The 21586-nt window shown below is 36.8% G+C and overlaps 1 protein-coding gene across 5 annotated transcripts in view; it reads right to left on the bottom strand.

Moving 5' to 3' along the window:
- diaph3 (diaphanous-related formin 3) overlaps positions 1-21586 on the bottom strand; it is a 557032-nt gene that overhangs the window by 490625 nt on the left and 44821 nt on the right. For all 5 annotated transcript variants that reach the window (XM_049465746.1, XM_049465747.1, XM_049465749.1 and 2 more), the window contains one exon: positions 17401-17505. In XM_049465746.1, coding sequence (XP_049321703.1) covers positions 17401-17505 — 105 coding nt within the window. The remainder of the gene's footprint in view (positions 1-17400; positions 17506-21586) is intronic.

Raw genomic sequence — 21586 nt, 5'->3', positions numbered from 1 at the left:
CTCCAAGTAAACGAACTCATCAACTGACTCGGACCAGAGAAACGAACTACAGGTGTGAAAACGCCCTTAAGCACAGTGTCCAAAGCACCATTGGGCGTCCTCAAGGCACCATCCATTACCTTGAGACATCCTATGATATCTTAAACTATAAAAAACAAATCGTACAGACGCTAATCTGTTTTAATTTCTAATCTGTTTTAAACAAACAAAAAAAGAATCAATAAGACATGAACAAAATCTACTGTAGGAGAATTGCCTCTATTTTCTATTCTTGCAGATTTATTAAATGTCTATTCCTGCAACCCGAACAGCAGCAGCAGCACAATGTGAAAGGTAAACCAAGGCTGACAGAAGATAACTTTATAAAATGGAAGGAAAGCATAAATAAAAAGGTAAAGTTATAATAATTTGACAACACAAAGAAAAAAAGACACAGGCTTGCAGACACACACGCATAAGAAAAACATATGAGAAATACAAATGAAAGCAATTTAATACTGCAAAAAAATACTTTGGCAAAAACTACTACAAAATATGTATTTTTGATACGAATACAATATATATATATATATATATATATATATATATATATATATATATATATATATAAAGCTGCCAAGTGCACTTTTGTGGTTAGGGTTGGAGCAGGGAGTATATTTTTTACACTAATAATTGATATGCAAAATCTGAAAACGCACAAAACAGCAGAGCGGATGTGACTTAAAATATAAAAACACTGGTCAAATACTGAAAGAGAGGAAGAGTCAGGGAAAAAAATGCTGTGCACAGCATACATTTTTTAAAATATTTGTGCAATCAAATCAAAATTTATTTGTATAACTTTTTTTTTTTTTTTTTACAAAGCAGCTTTACAGAAATGTGCATCATCCTACCACTGGTCAGACAGCTTTTAAATTAATTTAAAAAGAAATTTTACATCGACACAGGTCTAAAATATTCAGGTGAATAGCAACACCTGCAATGAAAGCAGTTAGAGTTCATATAAACTTGGATGTAATCAGTATAATACAACAGTCGGGTGTTCTCAGATTTATCTGAAACCTGTCTAATGAGCATAAACTGACAGCCTCTGGAGGTTAGGAAGGGCAGGCATATGAGCAAACTTGCTATTATTTAGGAACTATTGGCTGGTAGAAAAGCCAGCTGCTCACTACCAGGTCAACCCACAGTCACCAACCACTCAACTATACTTTAGTACTATATAATACAGTATTCACTACTGTGTAATATCCTGTACCAATATACCAGTTCACATTGATGGCGTTCACTTCTAGCACTCTGTTCAAATTTTAAAGTATTTTAAAGTGACAATCCAGCAATATGTAAATCGTGGATCAAATCGGTTCGTGACCTTATGAATCACAATCGAATCGATCCAGAAAATTCGGATTGATTTCCAGCCCTGTTCACTTCTGGTATTTTTAGAGACAGTGAACAATCAAACAATTTTTAAACTACATTTTTTGTGGCCAATCTTTTGGTCTGTAATTGATGATTCTGTTACCTTTGATACTTCCAATAATGTTTTAAAACTGGCACAGAGTTAGGAAAACACTTTAATGGAAAACCCAATTAAAGTTTTTCTTCTTTTAGCTCTTCTACCAGACTGGTATTTGTGGAGGTTATATGAAAAGGGCATATCTAATAAAAGTTTAAACTTGAAAAAAAAAAGACATTTCATATAGAGGAAAAAATACTGAAGATTTTAGACATTACGAACTGCGGCAGATTGACGTATCATATCTGTAAGATCCAGCCTGCAAAAGGACAGCATGTCTGGAGAAGTGAATACTCTACAGTCGGTAAGCCGGTGATGGATAAAGCAGCAGAGTCTCAATAATACATACAAAAAGCCCTGCTGAACTCTAGAATGTTCTTCACTGGTCACTTCACACTGCCGGCCGGGCGAGCTTACCCTTTTCTTCCCGAAGCAGATTAGTTTTGGGGACACCCTCCGGTGTGAAGGTGGTGTAGGGTTTAGACAAGTAAATGCGATTTTGATTGCTTGGTGTCGTCCAACAGCGACCCTTCAGATTCCTGCTGGCCGGGAGAATTAAGAGTCGAGCAGAATGACCCAGTCTCCCGCCAAGCTCAGAGAAACAGACCTGAGCCTGGACTAATAACACACGCCAATCTGGCAACCGCTGGGCTTTTCATTTCTCCAGTCATGGCAATGAGAAACACTGACTGTGACTACTACTTAAACCCCCATGACTCCGCTGACATTTACGCTATAGGAGTGGGGAGCTGTGCCTACAATGACAAACAGGTACTATGTCCACATAAGCTATTGTGTATGAGGCTACATGTTTACGCACGTATGCTCACTGATTAACTGTGATTAAATGTGATGCAATATTGAACTTGGTATAACAATATGACAATTCTGGAACTGAGTTTTAATGAACAGAGTAGTAGTACTAACTCTAAATTTAAAATAAATTTAGGAGCACTGATTTTTTTGCAGGAACACTTCTTCAGCCAGTGGAAATTACAAGTTAAATCATAAATAAAAACTCTGCCCCTTTGATTTTACTTGGAAAAACTCATCAGAAAGACACTACAGTAATGGTTTCATTTGCAAGCACTGCACTGCACTGAAAAGAAGACACTGAATGCACACAAAGTTACTGCCAATTAATTTCAGAATGGCCTATAAAGTGCTTTACAATACATCAGAAAAAGGGGTTTATACAGAGGAAAGAACAAGAACAAGAACAAGAAAGAAAAATACATTTTCAAACTATGCAGCAGTTCTATTGAAAGCTTTAGGTGTTTTGCAAACGAAGCTTAAAGCCTTTACATACTAGCTGTACGAAGTAGAGGTCAAAAATCTGAAAACACAGATAGCACAGATACCAAGATAGTGCCACAAATTGGGATAGAAATCATTTGTGACTTTAAACGTAAAACCCTAATTTCAAAAAAGTATGAAAAATAAAAAAATAATAAAATAATAAATCTAAAAATAAAATATGGGTCTATTGCAAATATAACATCACTGCATTCTGCTTTTTATTTGGATTCACCTGTATTTACATTTTACACTGTGAAATGCAAGAATATACTATGAATATACAACAACGTTTAAAAAAATTTAGCTTGCTTTGTACAGCTTTTTAAAGTTATAGCTTGCTCACCAGAATCTTCCCTGTGGGTGAGTGATGAAAAGAAGCTGATCAGCAAGCTGAACTTGTTAGGCAGTTCTAAAACTGGACTCTATGAATATTGTCAGCTTGCATTACATTAACATCTTTATTATAAACCAACTATTTGTTATTCTCTTCTCTGCACATCTGGTCTGCGATGGTCTTTGGAAATGTAATACAGAATTTTAAATTGTGTGAGTCTGACTACTGCAGCAAACCATTTAAAGATTTGTCAAACTCAAGGACTGGTCATTCACTGACCACAATACTGTGTGTGTGTCTGTGCGTCTCTCTCTCTCTCAATGTCAAAGGTCTTCATCATTCCAATAGAATAGAGCAACTGAACAATGTCTGAAAAGGGGCAATCTTGCAAATGGAATTTTGAGGCCAAACAGTAGCATTCTGATGTTTCATATTTTTTATGTGCATTTCAGTGTAGATGCTTTCTTCAACTTTGCATTCAGGCAAAGAATTTTCTTCGCTGTTTGAAAGCAACGGCACACAGGTAAATAACCAGGCTATCAAGCGAGAAATGCCAGACGTGCAGTCCTGCAGTCCACTGACAAAGAGAACAGGTGTATTGAAGTAGTGGTAGCCCAAGAAGTGGCGTACTACACTACACATCTTCAGCTCACTGTATCCATCTTCATCACTGATGGCAGTTCTTGCAGAGCCACAGAACGAGGGCTGCCTGCTGAAAAGGGGAGCACTTAACTAAGATAAAAAAAGAGAACAGGCAAATACTTGAGATACTCTGGATTATGCGGCATCCACTCCAGCTTTGACAAAGAACTGGAAATGCAACCGACCAAATGACCTCATACAGGAATGCCTGGCAAAGAAAGCTTTAATAATCAACAACGGTGATGTTATTAGAGTATGACTCTCAAATATACTACTTTTTAAATCCATATCACAACAATATAATCACTGGAGATGATATTAGTGGCATTATGATAATGGCATAAGTCTTTATCATGCTTGCAGTTATGCATGCACTACATATTCTGCACTGTAGTATTGTGGTAATTTGTTAGTTACTGTTTACGAAATACTGTTTTTGTTCTTGTGAAGGTTTCAATGTTTATATTGTTACTAAATAAAACTATATATATTTTGTTGCAGTAAAATAACATTTTTATTTTGTCAGGTCGCCAAAAATTAGTTATAATGAAAATGGCTGTAAAAATATATTTTATTTAAGGGCCTTATGGCCTGCCCCTATGACTGATAGGGGTCCTGACTGAATTATATGGAATCCTAATGCACAACAGACAAAGAAACTGATGTATATTAACAATCCTTAAATATATTCCTGGGGAACATATCACCTTCTAATAATGATTTTATTCCATACTGTCCCAAGGCACTTGTTCGACCAAACAGAGTGAAGCATTGGGATGTGCCATATAGTATTGTACACAATAATAACGCAAACTTAGATAGTCACGCAGCTAGTTCTGTGCTTGCTAACGCCAACCAGCTACTTTAGCTCAGCTCGGCTAATGCTAACTTAGCTATTCACACAGCCAGCTCTGTGCTATCTACTGCTAACCAGCTACTTTAACTCTGCTTGGCCAACGCCAACTTAGCTATTTATATGGTTAGATCTGCGCTAATTAATGCTATGGAAGAAGACCCATTATGCAAACTATGTGGGAAGAAAGGCACACTTGCCCACATCCTGGGCGGGTGTCATCTGGTCAAAGGTAGCAAAGATCATCCTTGTGAAACTGACCCAGAAAAGGTTGGGCATCATCTGACGACACTGGCTTCAGGTCAAAGGCCACAGTTGATCCAAAAAGTGGCTGCATGTGTGGCTCCTCAGATGTATTAGGCAAGTATACATATTGCACATACAAGCCAAAGGTCATGAGAAATTAGTATGTAAATAGATCATGTAGTATTACCTCAGAGGGTGTTTTGGGAACCCTGGGGAAATTGTGAGGTGCTATCTTTCGACACTGGACATTGTCCTCACGGCAAGGCATAGTGTCAGGAAGATGGGACAGTCCAGTTCATACCTGAAGTGGTGCAGGCATTTAACATTGCAAGATTCAAAGTGTCATAGACCGCATTGCCACTGATGGTAAACAGTGCAGTGAATAGTATTGATCGTTACCAGTGGCATTTACTAAGAATTGTCTATGTAAGCAGACAAGCAACTTTGGGGGAAAAAAAGAATTAAAAATCACATCAACATTAATTACAGGTTAATCCAGTGTTCTTTAGCTTCTATGGTATGTTATATAACTCCTAAGACATGATAATAGTTCCTGTCCCATGACATGTGGCATTTCTGCATACTCATATTCCTGCCAACACTCTGGAAAAAAATTGAATCATCACACCTGTGCAAATTCAACTTTTTGTTTAGAGAATATGAAAGAATAGACAATAAATATCCCCTTCACCAAACTGCAGGACGGTCTGTAGGGAAACCTAAGAACAAACTTGTCTAATGTTTGGAGGGAGGGAGCAGTGTACTAACTGACAAGTTAATAAACAAGCAGGCATTTCTGTCAGTGCTGAAAACAAACTCACGGACATTTACATAACCTTTGGGGGAGTGCGTACATGTCCATTTTTCTCTCTGGCTGAAAAGGACACTCTTAATTTGACTGATGAAAGCAGTGACTAATGGCAGAATTGTCCTTGCAAAAGAGATCAACTCAGTGTGCTTGCTGCAATATTTCATCAACTACAGGCTAATATGTATGCGCACACACAAAACCTGTCATTAGAAGTCTCAAAACAAGCCAATTCACCTTTTTTCACATCTATTTAAAAACTTATAACAATAAACTGAGAAAGAACTAAAAGAACTAAACTAGAGAAAGAGAAATAGTCAAAACTAGGATGCACTGAAAGGACAGTTTAGGGACAGCAGAATTTAAGCTTAGGCCAAGCAAAAGGACCAAGAGGACATGTGGCCTTTTTTTCAGCATTGCATACATTAAACAGCCTAAATGTAATACAAAACTACAAAAAAAAAAAAAAACATTTTGTACACTGAACATGTTGTACATTTCAGCAGACCTACCAATAAAGCACATTAATTATGACTTCATATGAATTAGTTTTTGTTCGGTATAACTTCTTAAACCTTATAAGGTAAAGACATGAACATATAAGATAGAAAAAAATAATTATCTAGAAGATGATAAATCAAATCAATAATATAATCTCCATATCTTTTTCAAAACTAACAAATCCATACGCATTGTACACACTGCTACCAGGTACATTAGCATGTTAAGATCTTTGCGAATTTAAGCATATTTTATTTTAATGTTGTACTAAAGCTGGGAAACATCAGCAGTGTGGTTTACCCTGAAACTGCTTAATGAAACTGGGAAATGTTACTGAGCAAGGATAATTTATCTATACATTAGTGCATCTCAGAAAATTTGAATATCATTGAAAAGTTTCTTTATTTCAGTAATTCAGATCAAAATGTGTGCCAAGTCCTGCTGGAAAATGAAATCCGCATCTCCATAAAAGTTATCAGCAGAGGGAAGCATGAAGTGCTGTAAGATTTTGTGAGAAAACAAAACTGCACTGACTTTAGACTTGATAATAAAACACAGTGGATCAACACCAGCAGATGATATGTCTCTTTATCCAAACAATCACTGATCATCAGTAAATTTTACATTTCATTTGTAAATCAAGGGAGCAGAGTCTGGAGGAAGAGTGGAGAGACACACAGTCCAAACTGCTCGAGGTCTAGTGTGAAGCTTCCACCAATCAGTGAAGGTTTGGAGAGACATAAATACAAACACAAAATACAAGTAAGTACTTTTTAACGATGATGCTTATCATTTTACAGAATATTTTCAACGAGTACTTTTACATAGAACACTTTAGGATTTAAGGCCATTAGTAAATGGATACTGTTTGACTGGGCACTAATTGAATGATGTGCAGCACAAATAATAATATTAATAATTATACATACTCTGCCCCTATATTGCAAAACAGGTAATTTGAGGTCTTATCAGCCAATGCCATGTTATCAGCACATCCTTCTTCCAATTTTATGCAAGTTGTACACTCAAATGACCAGAACCTGCTGGAGTATTGACTGGATAGATTGTAGGACTGAAAAATCTGATTCTAAGAAAAAGGAATAAAGAATCGTAATAACAATTCATTAAAGCAGGAAGCATTTTGTGTTTGAGCTCTTGTGTGCAAGACAACCTTCAAAAAGACACACTGTATTAAATGCAAAGGCCAGAGCACAATGGTCCTTTTGTAACTTCAGAACTTCAAGTCTGACAGTCCAAGTCTTTGACATAAAATAAATCTTTTGAGAATGAATTATATCAACAAGGTCATATTTTTGTGCTTCTAAAGGAAGAAGGAAAGGAAAATGTTTTAAAACTGACCGCCACAATAAAGACGAAGCCTGCATTCACAGACTTTCAGTCTGTGGCAGTGAAAATCAGGTCTGGGTGATAATGTACATTCAAATGAATGATTATTGTCTGCTGAACTATTGAAACTAACCTAATTAACTACTTTAGAAAGATTATTATGAAGCATCTGATGTGAGAATTTTAACACCTTTCATTTATAGTAATGTCATCTTTTACTTTTACACACATTCTTCCTACTCTGATGCATTTTAGTGGTGAAAGTGATGGAGAACTAAAAGATAAAACGTTAATTAGGACAAAAACAGCATCACACATAAGTAAAACATGTAAAACCCATATATAGTTACAGCAGTTATTGATTTAAAGTATTAAAACAACATGGGCTCTTTCACTCTCACAATATTATGCTGAAAGATCAAAAAAAAAAAAAGAAAATAAAAATCCAACTGAATAATTCTGTATATAATACCACCACACTGTGCTAGCAGTATGTATAAGCAAGTCTGGAATTGTGTCCTGGCAGTTTACCATACATGCTTGCCAATTCCATTGTGTCTGGCAACAATACAGCTCACAGGTTCCAGAAAAACACAAGCTGAGAACAAACCTCATGAGTACACAGAGTACCAAGTCTAAGAAAAAGATCTGTACAGCTTTATTTGTGTTATTTTGTAAAAACCTCAACATTGGACTGAAAAAAGTGCAAATAAACATTGTGTGTGTGTAATTTCAACTACCTTATATATTAGGTATTTTAAACTATATTAAATAAAAACAGTAGCAGAAGGCAAAAACATCTATACAGTGGCTAAGAAGGTAGCTTACAAAGTTACAATACTTCACATTTAATCTAGTAAATCTAGTCATTTTATAGTTCTGAAATATAATAAAGGTTCAGGTGGAGATAAGATAATAGGGATGGTCAGTTAAATTGTATGGTATTCTGTGATATTTTAGGATTATGCAGTATCTTCAAATTGAAATGATAAAATTTGTGCCTTTTTTGGTTCATGTTATGCTTTTTTTTAAATAACTCTAGTGTGAGTTTTAAATAATTAGCAGATATACTGGGTGCTAATCACAGGATGTAAAACATAGCAAAACAAAATTAGTCATAGGTGTTGTAGTCATTATTATTTAAACGTTCATAAAAGGGTTTATATCAGTCAGAACTAAACTAGCTTAGGTTGGTTTAAAACACAATGTTAATTGTAGATTATTATACCAAAGTTAGTTCCAACCCTGCAATGTGATTGGCTGGGAGGCGTTCATTAGATACCGTTATTAGCCGGTAATGCACTGTAACCGAAGCTCTCCATGTATTACTCCACCACATACAGGTAACCTAGCAACGATGCAGCGCTTACAAGCCAAACAGCACAGCTACAAACAGATCCTATTTTCTCCTCCTCTTTATAACCCAAATCTTCAATAATCAGCAATAATGGAATTGCTGTGCAATCGCAATAATACACTCAAGGTTCGTGCTATAACAGCAGTGCCAGTATTACACATTTTAGCACTCCTTCTGATTTGCTATTGCTTAAATTTACTGTACTTAACCTATATTCTGCCTGGTAATATTCTATGCCATGGTACAATTTAAAGATTCGATTCAAAAACATGGTATATATGAAAATGGGTCAAGCTGATCTTGTTGATCTTAGAAGTTGTATTCTTAGAATAACACCTGTACCTCATGTTCTCCTAATCTGCGCAGGCAGAAAGGTCAGGAAGGGCACGCTAATGGACAGAAGCTGGTTTTAATCAGCAGATCAGTTTCAGTGAGAGGTAGTCTTGAGTGGCTCTGTGCGCCCACTGTCACTCTTCGCTCATTAGATGTACTGATCAGCCTATGGTGATTCAACTTTCCCCCATTAGCACACATTAGCATTGTGTGCTGAACACCCATCCCATGCATATTCATCCTTCAACGTCATCATGGTTCGGCTCTCAGTATTGTGAGTATAGGTGGGTGTCCACTCTGTACATGCTGTTTTGTTTACTGACCTAACTTAGCCATTAACTGCCTTGAATAATGAGGGTGTTATTATTTTCCATCATGCGAAAGGGACTTAATGTTCTCAGAGAGGCAATTTAAGATCACCTGCAGTGAAGCGAGAACAGGACGAGAAACAAAAACCAGTGGACTGAGAACTTTACTCAATACGGGACAATCAATCAAAATATGTATCAAATGATTTTCAGCCTAAATATGCGGTCAGGCAAGGTTTCTCCAACTTAGCCTTTTAGTTAAGGTTCAGAGTAGCTCTAGAAGAGGCTTACAACAGAGGCTGCTTTTACAAAGGATGCTGCAGTTTCTCATTCATACTGGTTCTATATGGAGCATGTTAGCAGATACTCATTAACAGCCAGTTTGATACTCTTCACTGTGTGTGAACATTAAAGTAGGCTAGGCTAGGCTAGGCTCTGCTCAGTCAGTCAGCATTTGGCATTTGGGTTTGCTATTTATAACTGAAACTCATACGTTTGTAGAATATATGAATAACCAGCGTATTTTAACAGCACTAACCAGATAACCCTATTGAGAGTGCATCTTTCAGCCCATGAAGAATGTAGATCAGTCAATCTCTAGGAGAAATTACAGTAACTATACCTGAATATTATTACCTGACATTTCTAACCAGATCTAACCTGACCCCCCATATTGAGAGTGTATCTTTCAGCCCATACAGTGAGTACCGTATTTTTCGGGCTATAAGGCGCACTTAAAATACTTATTTTTTCCCAAAAATCGTCATTGCGCCTTATAATGCAGTGCGCCTTGTGTATGGATTTTGCTTGTGTTTACTGACCTCGATTTTTATGTGGTACACGGCGCTCTGTTGTGCAGAATTCCTCACCCACGCCAGAAAAAGATCCCCCTCTCGGCTGTGGTTCAGGGTAGCTAGTTTCCACTGTAGCTCCGTGGCCAGAACAAGGTGCCGGTAAACTTTCCTTTCCACCCGTTCTGGGGTAATAGCACAAACTGTTTCTTTTTAACGCCCACTTCTAAGTAAAGTTAACCTCTTAACACGCGCTGGCCCACCGGCGGGCCAGAAATATTTAATATTTCATAACTGGCTGTGTTTCTGAATAGTTTTGAACAGTTACAGGTTCAATATAGACATCCAATATACCATTTTAAAGCTTAGAATCTCTGCTTTTGAGCTATTAAGCCTATTTAGCGGAATATCCTTTCAGAAAATAAACATTTAGGGCGAAATATGCCTTGGTTATGATTTTAATAATTCACAACTCTCATATTTGCGTTTATCGTTCGTCCATATTTCATCGAATGCGGTCATGTCATACACCATTCGAACCGTCTGGCTCTCCGGATTCCAGAACTGTGCTTTTACTGTAGGATGTATGTTTCATGAATTAGAGCTGCGTCAGAGCGCATGTTTCCAGTAATAAAAGGCTCTCCTTTTGTCCTGGGGTAACCTCCGGTCACTGCCGCCACCCCCCGAACACACACCCGCGCTCAGCCACAGGTCCTACCTTCAAAACGCGTCCAGACTAAAGAGAATCCATCAATCCAGTCTCCTGTAATCCACAGTTATATCCAAACAGCGCTGGAAATCACTTCATCCAGAAATGAAACTTATCCAATCTTTATCTCTGTTTTAAAACCGTTTTATTCACCGAATTCGGCACAACACGCTATTATAGTCAGAAGCCTCGCGGAGTAATGCGGTACTTGCTGTGCTTCAACATAATATTATGGTCTGTCGGAGCGTTGCGGCTACCGTTGTCAGGAGCGTCGCGGAGTAATACGTACTTGCTGTGCTTCAACATAATATTATGGTCTGTCGGAGCGTTGCGGCTACCGTTGTCAGGAGCGTCGCGGAGTAATACGTACTTGCTGTGCTTGTTGATTTATTGCTCAGAGATGTTGTTATTTTTCACAGATATTGTGAAGGATTTATTGCTCAGAGTTATTGTTACTGATATAAATAAAGTTTCATTTAGTGCGCCTTATAATCCAGTGCGCCTTGTGTATGGACTAACACTAAAAATAGACCGTTCACTCATCGTGCGCCTTATAATACGGTGCGCCTTATAGTCCGAAAAATACGGTAATTATTAGCAGAGCAACATAGCAGAGCTAACAAACACCATGAACTACACAAATTAGCAAATCGAGCAGAGCATATTTAACCACCACCAGGAGCACACTTCCATCATTGTCATAGATCAGCCAACCAAACACTGGAAGATGATTGGCGGTTGACCCCCAAAACACTGACCAGTCCATCTCTAGGTGAAACTATAGTAATTATAGCTGAACTTCTTAATTCTAACGGCAAGGTGAATGTGAGCTTTATGAACAGAGAGCCGGAAAGCAAGTCAGGCCAGACAAGTTTCAATTACCAGCCGAGACAGGGGAACACTGCCAACAGGAAGGGCCTGAGACAGAGAGAACATGGACATGGGGAAAACAACCAGACCTGAATGTCAAAGGAAAGAGTGGAAGAAAGCTGGAAACAGAAACAGAGAGAGGGGAAAGGAGGCAGTCTCCACATTTAAAGTAGTGTCCATCCATCAGCTGGACAAGCTGGGGAAGGGAGAGGCTTATTTGAGTATAAAAAGGAGATTTGTTAAATACCTGCAGAGATAGTGTGTCACTGTTTCTGTGTTCCTTCAGTTCTTGTGGATAAAGGGTTTTTAAAAGCAATGGGTAACTTTATTCTGTCTTTTTTATAATTTTAATGAAAACGCAAAAGCCATGTTTCTATTGATCAAGTGAATGGACTTTTATTACACTTCAGGGAGCACACTTTGGTTTTCCAATAAATGTTTAATAGTATTACTTATCAAAAGCCCTAGCTCTTTTAATACACCACCATTCCCCCTCAAAAGGTTGCAGTGCTTCAGGGTAATTGAAATCAATGCAGAATTGGGCCATTTTTATTTGTTGGAAAGAACAAAAATGAGATACGCCACCAATTTTCAGACCATTTCTTTCCAAAAATTCGATTTTTCATCATAACAGCCCAAGGTCTGTTTCAGTACCCCCCAAAGGCACTGAGAGAGTGGCTGATGCTTGAAGAAAAAATAAAATAAATAAAGAAGTGTAAGTCCAGGCACTCAAGACGACGCACACATAAATTGAATCATCCTAAAAATCTTCCAAGCACTTTAAAATAATTAAATTCCTAGAGGAGCAAATGGAACAGCACTATAATTAAACTCTCTCACTCGACTTTCTCTTCTGTCTTATGTCTTTCGCAGGAACTGCAAACGAACACGCAAGCAGCTGATGGTGGGATTAGATTGGAGAATTAATTTCAGCTGAAAAAAAGCATTTTTGATCCATCAACCCATGCTCTGCATGTCAATTTTCTGCTTAATGGAGTGCTGTCGCATTTGTTTTATATGTGCCGTTAAATCTCACAAGCTTATCAATATGTTTCTCCGGATTCTAGGGACTTGATAGAACAGGAAAAAAAAAACAATACCCTGAACAACTTTTTTTTTTTCCCTGTGAGAACGGATTCTGACTTCAGTCTCCCTAATTGCAAAAAAAAAAAAAAAGTCTACAGCTTGTGCTGTGCTGCAGAAAGGGGCAATCAGAAGTGCAGTAACTTTTAATACAACAAACAGTTAAGGGCAAGAGCTAGAACAACTTGCACAGTAAATTTTTCGTAGGCTACACATTTTCTCCCATTTTCTCCTAATTTAGCTAGGCCAATTGTCCCACCCATTTATTTGCTACTCAGCAGTATATATCCAATTACTAGCGACGTCTCAACTAGCACTAGCACACGCCTCCTCCGATACGTGATATGTGAAGTCTCCGCCTCTTTATGAACTGCTACTGATGCAGCATTGCCGAGTAGCATCACAGCGCTAACACTCGGAGGAAAGTGCTGCGACTCGGTTCTGATACATCAGCTCACAGAAGCAGCCTTTTGCTGATCCACATCACCTTAGGAACGATGAGGGGAATGAGCGCCATCTACTGTACCCACCCAGAGAGAGCAAGACCAATTGTGCTCTCTCTGAGCTTTGGCAGCTGATGCAAGGTCAAACAGGTGGTCAAATTGGTGCCATTAATACAGGTAACGAATGGAGAACAGATGAGCTTCTTAAAGAAGTTGTTACAGGTCTGCAGGTCCGAGAAATCTTGCAGAAATCTTGCTTGTTACTGGGTGACCAAACACTTATTTCCCACCATAATTTAGATATAAACTCTTTAAAAATCCTACAATATGATTTCCTTGATTTTTTTCCTTATTTTCTCTCTCACAGTTGAAGTGTACCTATAATGAAAATTACAGACCTCAGATCTTTCAAATAGAAGAACGTGCACAATCAGTGGCTGACTAAATACTCTTTTGCCCCACTGTAGCTAATGAGCTCTGCAATATTAATTTTGATAAGTAATTTCAAGTGCTTTCTATTCCAAATGTACCTACTACTGTGGGCTTAAAGCACAGCTTAGTTCAAATCAATATTACTGCAGAATTTAGAAAGTGGCAATATACTGATTTTGCCAAATATCGTTATGTAATAAATCCAATGGATGGGATGAACCAATGGTGAAGAATATTGGTTGTCAAACAAACTGTGATACTGACACCGATAATTATAGAATTTCTGGTATTTTCTTACTTAGGTGTTTTTTTTTATATACTTCAGTAACACAAATGTCGTGAAGTATCATACAGAATTGTCTTGCAATATCTTAAGTATTGATAGCATATACATATTATTGTGGTTAACATATTGTGATAAAATTGTGTTGTTAGATGCCCTTTGATTCCCACCCCTAAAAATCAGTACTTGTTTGGTCATCTTCATTTATGTAAAATAAATAAATAAATAAATAAAATGATTAATGTGTATTGAGGTCCTTAAACTTTTTCACTGGTCAATTTTAGGTGGGTCAATCTTAATCCGATTTCTTATTATTGCATTCCTCTAAAATATTAAAAAATATTTATTACAACAGTATTATGTAGTTTTATTATTATATTATATTTTAGTTTTCAACACAACATTCAAAAACACTGTGTCCTGCAGAACGGACACTTTACCAAAATCCATGAAAATGAAAAAATCATAATATAAATACGTACTGTAAAAAATATAGGGCTGTATTATCTCTAACATGTTTATAAGAGCAAAAGCTGTCTGCTTTAAATTTTTGGAGTAATACATTATGAAATAAAAAAGAAATTTCCAAATTCTTTGAAATGGTGTTCTATTTGACACATCATACAACTAAATATATGGAATTACTACACTAAGTTCTGTTTCTATTTATATTTAACATTTAGTTTTAAGTAAGTTTTACATTCTGATGTGAAATTGAGAAAATATGCCTAGTTTTTTTTATATTACCGTATGCACTAATTATCACATTACGTGCAAATGTTTGTTGGGTGTTGAATAGCGTATTTCACTGATTAAAAAAAAAACCAAAATCTAAAATAAAAAATCTTTTTTAGGTTTTTCTTGTAAACAAAAAGTCATATTTAGCAAAACAGTCTAATTGCTAAACTGGTTAAACTTATTTGCCTTGAATCACAATATCTGATTTAAGACAAGATCTCTATAAGCTTTGTTTAAAAAAATACAGCATAAAACATTAAGATTGAGTTTAACACTGAATAAACATTTTCTTTCATGCCTGTCTGTAAACATCATACATTGGAATATTATTTTGGCCTCTGTGGGCTTCATGCGTTTTATTTTAAATTCTCAACTAAGCATCACAAACCTCACAAATCGTTTTTCAGTTCATATTAAAAGATGATGTAAAATCCACCTGTCACTGCCACTGAGGTTCATGAGCACTTACTGCCTCCACGCCTCCATTTCACCCAAAAATACTGAAACAAAAGGCCTTCTCTAAAATAGGACTAATCATCACAGATAAGTACAGTCTTTAGCCTGTCAATGCTCTCATATGAGAGGTCTGTAGTTACAGATATTTATATCATGCACACCCACGAGCAGCTCTGAAACGCGCACACACACACACACACACACACACACACAATCTCAGATACATACCGCTACATATGTTTAAAAGAGCTTTTTTTTTAAAGCTGTTACACTGAAGGGAGATATAGTATTTTAACACTTTAAATAAAAAATTTAGTCCACACTATTTTTGACTCACAACATATTCAGAATTCAACAGACGTATGATATTCTGAACAAAACATGGACACAGAAAAAAAAAAAAAAACAAGAGTGCATTTATGACCCTACAGTTGGGAGGCAGGAAGAGTACGACACATGACTTGAACAAGAAATTAATGTTAAAGAGTAATACAACATTGCTCCCCACAATGCAGATGACCATGTTTCTTGCTCTGCAATTTCCGCTTTTACAAGACTGCAAATTAATACACCCATAACATATAGTCTGGATATACAGACACCACTTTTAATACCACCTTTAAGATTGATTTAGATGCTAGATAGAAGCATCTGCTGATATTGACTACTCAAAAGGTGCCTTTAAATCTTAAAATAATATTTATAGCATTCAATTTTTATAGGCTTTATGTTGGTCAAAAGACATTATTCTGAAACCTAGTATTCATAATTTTGAATACCTAGCATTTACCTGTTGAGTAACTGCATGTTTTTAAAAGTTTTATATTTGTGAAAAAATTTGCAAATGCAGTAGGATAATATTCCCACATCACAGACAAACAGCTGGAATCTTTTTCAATGTAGGCTAAAAAAATAAAAAAGAAAAGAAAAAAAAAATAGGTTAAAACTACTGTGGTAGGGCTGCACAAGCTAACGTTTCTGTGTCATCATCACAATGTGGGAATTTGCAATTTTATTTAATATTATTAAACTTTTTAGCTACTTGAAAAACCTGTCATTATTTTCCAGGGCACGGAAAATTGTATATGCTAGTATCATTAATTTTACTTCATTCACTAATTACATTATGTTTGATTATTCTGTACATTTTAGGTGAAAATATTTTTTTTTAATATCGCAATAGAAATCGTAGAATAAAAAGTTATTGTAATATATTTGTTTAAATATCAAGCAGCCCTGCACTGCGTGACATTTCGTATCTACAATTGATAAAAAAATGAGCCAGAAATGCAAAACAAGTGCTCCTTCACATACTGTTGAAAAATCACCAATTTCTTTTTACCCGATCTCTCTCCCCAATTTAGCTGAGCCAATTAACCCACTCACTCTTTACGACTAGGAACTAATGATTATTTTGGTAGTCGACTAATCTGATGGTTATTCTTTTTGATTAATAGATTATTCAACAATTATTTTTGTCATGTTCTCCATCTCTAAAAACGAAATGATAGAAACAGCTGAACATGAGATTTAAAAGGCATCTAAATGTCTGGATGTTGTTTAAATGTAGAAAGTACTGATATTTAGTGAGTAAATATGTAATCTTTTGTGTTTGGGCACTTTTGGAGGTAAATGTAACCTGTGTGAAAGCACCATTTAACCATCTCCCATTTCGTTTCTCTCCCCAGCACTTTGTGTAATGTGGTACTGTTACAAATTAATGATTAGTCAACAATAAAATTTGTAGTCGACAAATTCAATTAAAATCAACATTGTCGATTATACTGACTAATCGTTGCAGCCCTACAACCAACATACTTGAAGAAAAGAGTCGTATCCCCAGCTCTTATACACAATGTGAGTTATTAGGGTAGATGGCACCATCTACCCACACAAAAAAGCACCATTAATTCTGCCCTCTCAGACTCCAGCTGCTGATGCCAAAGCATTACGGCCCTGGATTTAAATTCTTCTGACTAATCCTTAGGCCCATCACTACAAAACTTACACACACAGACATACAGCCAAAGTTAATCTAATTGACTTACAGTTTTGGCCGCTGTGACGACGTACCGAAGCACCATCTCTCTCTTAGTACTCAAGTCCTTCTCTCTGAGCGGACCTCTTTTGTCCTCGTTCAGGTTCATATCCTCCTGCGTCACAAAGAGAACACAGAGAAAGGGTTAAATTGAGGCAAAATCATCTTGCAACCTCCTAAAACTAGGAGAACGTCATCAATTATTAAAGAAGTCAAAAACTATCTGACCGGTGGGAGATTATTAAAGGGTATTTGAAGTCTAGAGCTTGTTTATATGGTAGTCAGCAGCATTAATTAAAATTATGGATTTTAAGCTTTTCTTGTAAATATCCCACTACCGTGCCCTGTTCTCTCTCTTTAAAGATTGGTATCTGACTGAAACATAAAGCAACTGCAAGACTAAAAACTGCAACCCTAGATACCTCTGTAAGATCCTGCCTCAGAACTGCCATGGATAGATTTGATAAAAGGAGAAATGAGGGCAAATGAAAACAGGAAAGAAAGAAGAGAGACTGATGCAAGCTCCACTGCTAAAGCGGTTATCAAAGCCACAGAGTCACCCTGGTGTCAATACAACCAAAAATCAAAGCAGAATACAAAGCAACCCTGATAACGGTTCAGTGACTCCTGCAGATCCCAAAGCCTCTGGTGAGAAGAATATGAAAACCTAGTGAGAGAAAAACATGCATGATGCAACATGAAAAGATTTAACTTTCTATAGCATATTTCTGCTATTATCTATCGACCGTTGCTGTCACACCCAGTCAAGGTCTGCTGTGAACCTAGTCAAACATGCAGGCAGGTACTGACATTTCGCAGAGATGAAACCTGATTAAAACGAATCAATCAAAAGTCAGCAGAGCAAGATACCAGCTGTTGCTGTAGCACACTGCAGATCCTCACAGCTTAAAAATTGCTTTTAACATGTGTTAGTTGTTAATATGGGAGTAAACCTGTGTCTTTACAACAATTCAAGCCAACTACATTTCATTAAAGTATTCAATTTGTCTCAAATTTCAAAACGATTGGATGCACTACAGTCATTCAGGTTGTTCTGCTTGGCTTAATAAATTCATCACAAATGAAAAAAATACCATTATCTGTCATTGTATCACACAATATATCACTATTGGCAACATCTGATTTTCAGACGAACTACTGAAGAGCTGGCCACATGGATCACATAATGCAATGCTGCAGTTCCTCACTCAGCCACTAGTGAGTGTTAAGCATGTTGTGTGTGGAAATGTCATCATTATAATAGTAGCAGACTCACAAACATACTGCATATATTTATATAAAATGTGTAAAATGAATGCATCATGGAGGAGGCAAAATAAAACACCACTAACCAGATACCCCAGCTCAATGAGAAGAACAACACTAACAAGATACCCCTTTCCAGAGTCCACCACTCAGCACAGTACAGTGAGTATCTAAACATTAACTAGTTAGACTATTTGAGTGTACATCAGAGAGGCCAGTAAAGTGAGTGATATGTATTGACAATCGATCAATTGAGCTAAAAGAGAGAATATTCAGTACTGACCCTAAAACTTAAAAAAAAAAATATGTGCATAAATAGTACAATATTTAATCTACAGATTTCTGATTGAGACTGTGAAGGTTTAGCCCAATGCTAACATTTGCGCAAATTAGCTGACGTTATATAACTAGCAGTTACCCCAAGGTTTTGTTCAGACGTCCAATATGGTCATTTTATTGGTATTTTACTTGTTTATCTACAGGAAAATGCAGTGGCTGTACTAATGAAAAAATCACACTTCAAAATAGGGCTACCTTTATAAAGGGTTTATAAATGGTTAATAAAGGAGTTTATATAACTATATAAGTTATAAAAAAGTTACTAATAAATGACACACATATAGAAATGGCAACAGTGAGCTGAACATTTGTAAAGTAGTGATTCCACACTCATTTATACTGTCAAACCTCAGATCTTTCTAGACACTAATCTTACAACATGTTTTTCATCAATCAGCATTAAACCCGTCATATTAATATATTTGTAAGTATGTTTGACTATTTACTATACATTAAATGACTAAGTTGAATTAAGTGACTAAGCAACTAAGCACTGTTGCCTTTTTCAATTGATGTGCTGTGCTGCTTATCCATGGATTTTAAGGCATTTACAATTTTTGAATTGATGGTTAATAATCTAATACTGTATATGAACCATTTTTAAATCCTTTATAAAAAGTAGTCTAATTTTAATGTGGTACCATGGAAATTATGTGAAAGGGTAGTGCTAACTATTTCGTAGAATTGGGTGAGAAATGGGGGGAAAAAAATTATTTTCTTCAAAAGATTATGAGGCAAAGTGTTTAAAAGTGTGAACACCAACACACTTCACTAGCTTCTAGGACATTTATTCTACTGAGCTTTTAATCCCTGACACCAATTTATATGGGTAACACTTTTTTGTGCACTCAGCCAATGCACACAACGCTTTCCAAACATGGTGACTCTGGGGGAGACTATGACAGAAACGGAGAGAAACAGAGCGCATCCTTGGGATGTCTCCAGCAATGTTCAGCAGATGGCGAGAGCGGAGGGAATCGCGTGGCATAACACAAACAAAAATATATAGGCTAATCATAGAGAAGCGAGAGGGCGGCCGAGTTCAGTATATTTCTCCCAAGTCTCCTTTAACTGCGCTGTCTCGCCTTCAACCTTCCCCTTTCATTCCCTCCATGATATGATAGATAAGCAAGGCGCTTTAAGATTCGTCACGGGCGTGCAGTTGGGCAACTGTCCCCGTGTGTCGGGGGGAGCTAGGGTAAGCGTGGCATGGAGTAAGGCACGGAGCAGAAAGGAGAGGCATCCATTACCGCCCTGTCACCTCAGCTGGCACGCTCATGAATCCTAAGCCTTGCTCGCCATAACTAATGACTTCGTCTCTACCCATGGTACCCACACTCTTCCTCACATCCCACAAGCTCTTGCTTCTGTCACTCAATCCAGCGCTCTGCAATGTGACGAACACTCCTACGGATGCACCAAATGCCCCCACGTTTGCAGGGGCTGCTTAACATATGCACCCAAACAGTGCACCCAAACTCATGCAATCGTTTCTGCCTGATGAGAGAAACCTATAACCTGTTTAAGCAAACAATAGTTGAGAAATCTTAGCATTTAAATTCACACTGGGTGTTTGTGTGTACAGCAGAAAATTATATTCAGCACATTAGCGGAACAACATCTACATATACTATATTCATTTGCTCTTTGCTCTTTATACCAGAAAAAGTTCAGCACTTAATATGCCATACTTTTTAAACAGCAGTGAAAATCTTGCATAACAGAGCAGCATTTTAAAATCTGGCCATGGATAAATCAGCCATTATGGTGCTTGAAGGACACTCACTGAAACCCAGCCAAATTATGTGAGATTTGCCCTGGACTACTGGCTGAGAAAAATGATGTTTGATGTGCATACACGAGTATTTGTGTGTGTTTAAAAGAGAGAGAGAGATGTTTCCCTAATATCTTCTGATATTTCAGACCATTAGAAAGGCTGCAGATATTTAAAGAACTGTTAAGGATCCGCACAGTCTATACAGAGAAAATCAAAGACGGAAAGACGCATAAAAAGCACACAATACACCAATACAGTCTGATTTTCAAACAAGGTTTTCAAAAGAAAGGCCAAACATCAGTATTCACAGAGTATAAAACTGATGGACAGCAACACAATTTCAATTGGTGCATGTTCAGATTTTCCTGCGTTGTCGGACTTTATAAATCATTCTTTTAAGATTGTTTAGGAGCACCGTAGTCTATTCAATTTGCACAAAAAGTGTGAACTGCTACCTTCTTGCATTGTATACAGAACTCAGAAGTCAAAAAACACATCGCAGTTGATATGAAGTTTCAAACAGAGGAATATTTATTCTTAAAAACAGCTATTTAAACACTTTCATGCAAAAGAATGTGATTTTTATGAAATTGAACAGATTTTTTTTCACTTTAACAAAATGCACAGTTGTCTCAGAGTTCTTTAAGCACTCTGTCATATTGCCCAGCTCTAGATTCATGCATGTTCAAAATCAGATCTGTTTTTTTTCACCCAAAGAAATCAAACTCAGTGTGAAAGGGCCTTTAGACTCAAATGTTAGAAACTCTGCAAAACTTTATAAATTGTCATAAAGTTAGGTTTGAATGGCAAAGGA

This window comes from Astyanax mexicanus, chromosome 16 (genome assembly GCF_023375975.1).
Source record: "Astyanax mexicanus isolate ESR-SI-001 chromosome 16, AstMex3_surface, whole genome shotgun sequence".
In the NCBI taxonomy this organism is placed as follows: Eukaryota; Metazoa; Chordata; class Actinopteri; order Characiformes; family Acestrorhamphidae; genus Astyanax; species Astyanax mexicanus.
This window is presented reverse-complemented; position numbering and strand designations above follow the sequence as displayed.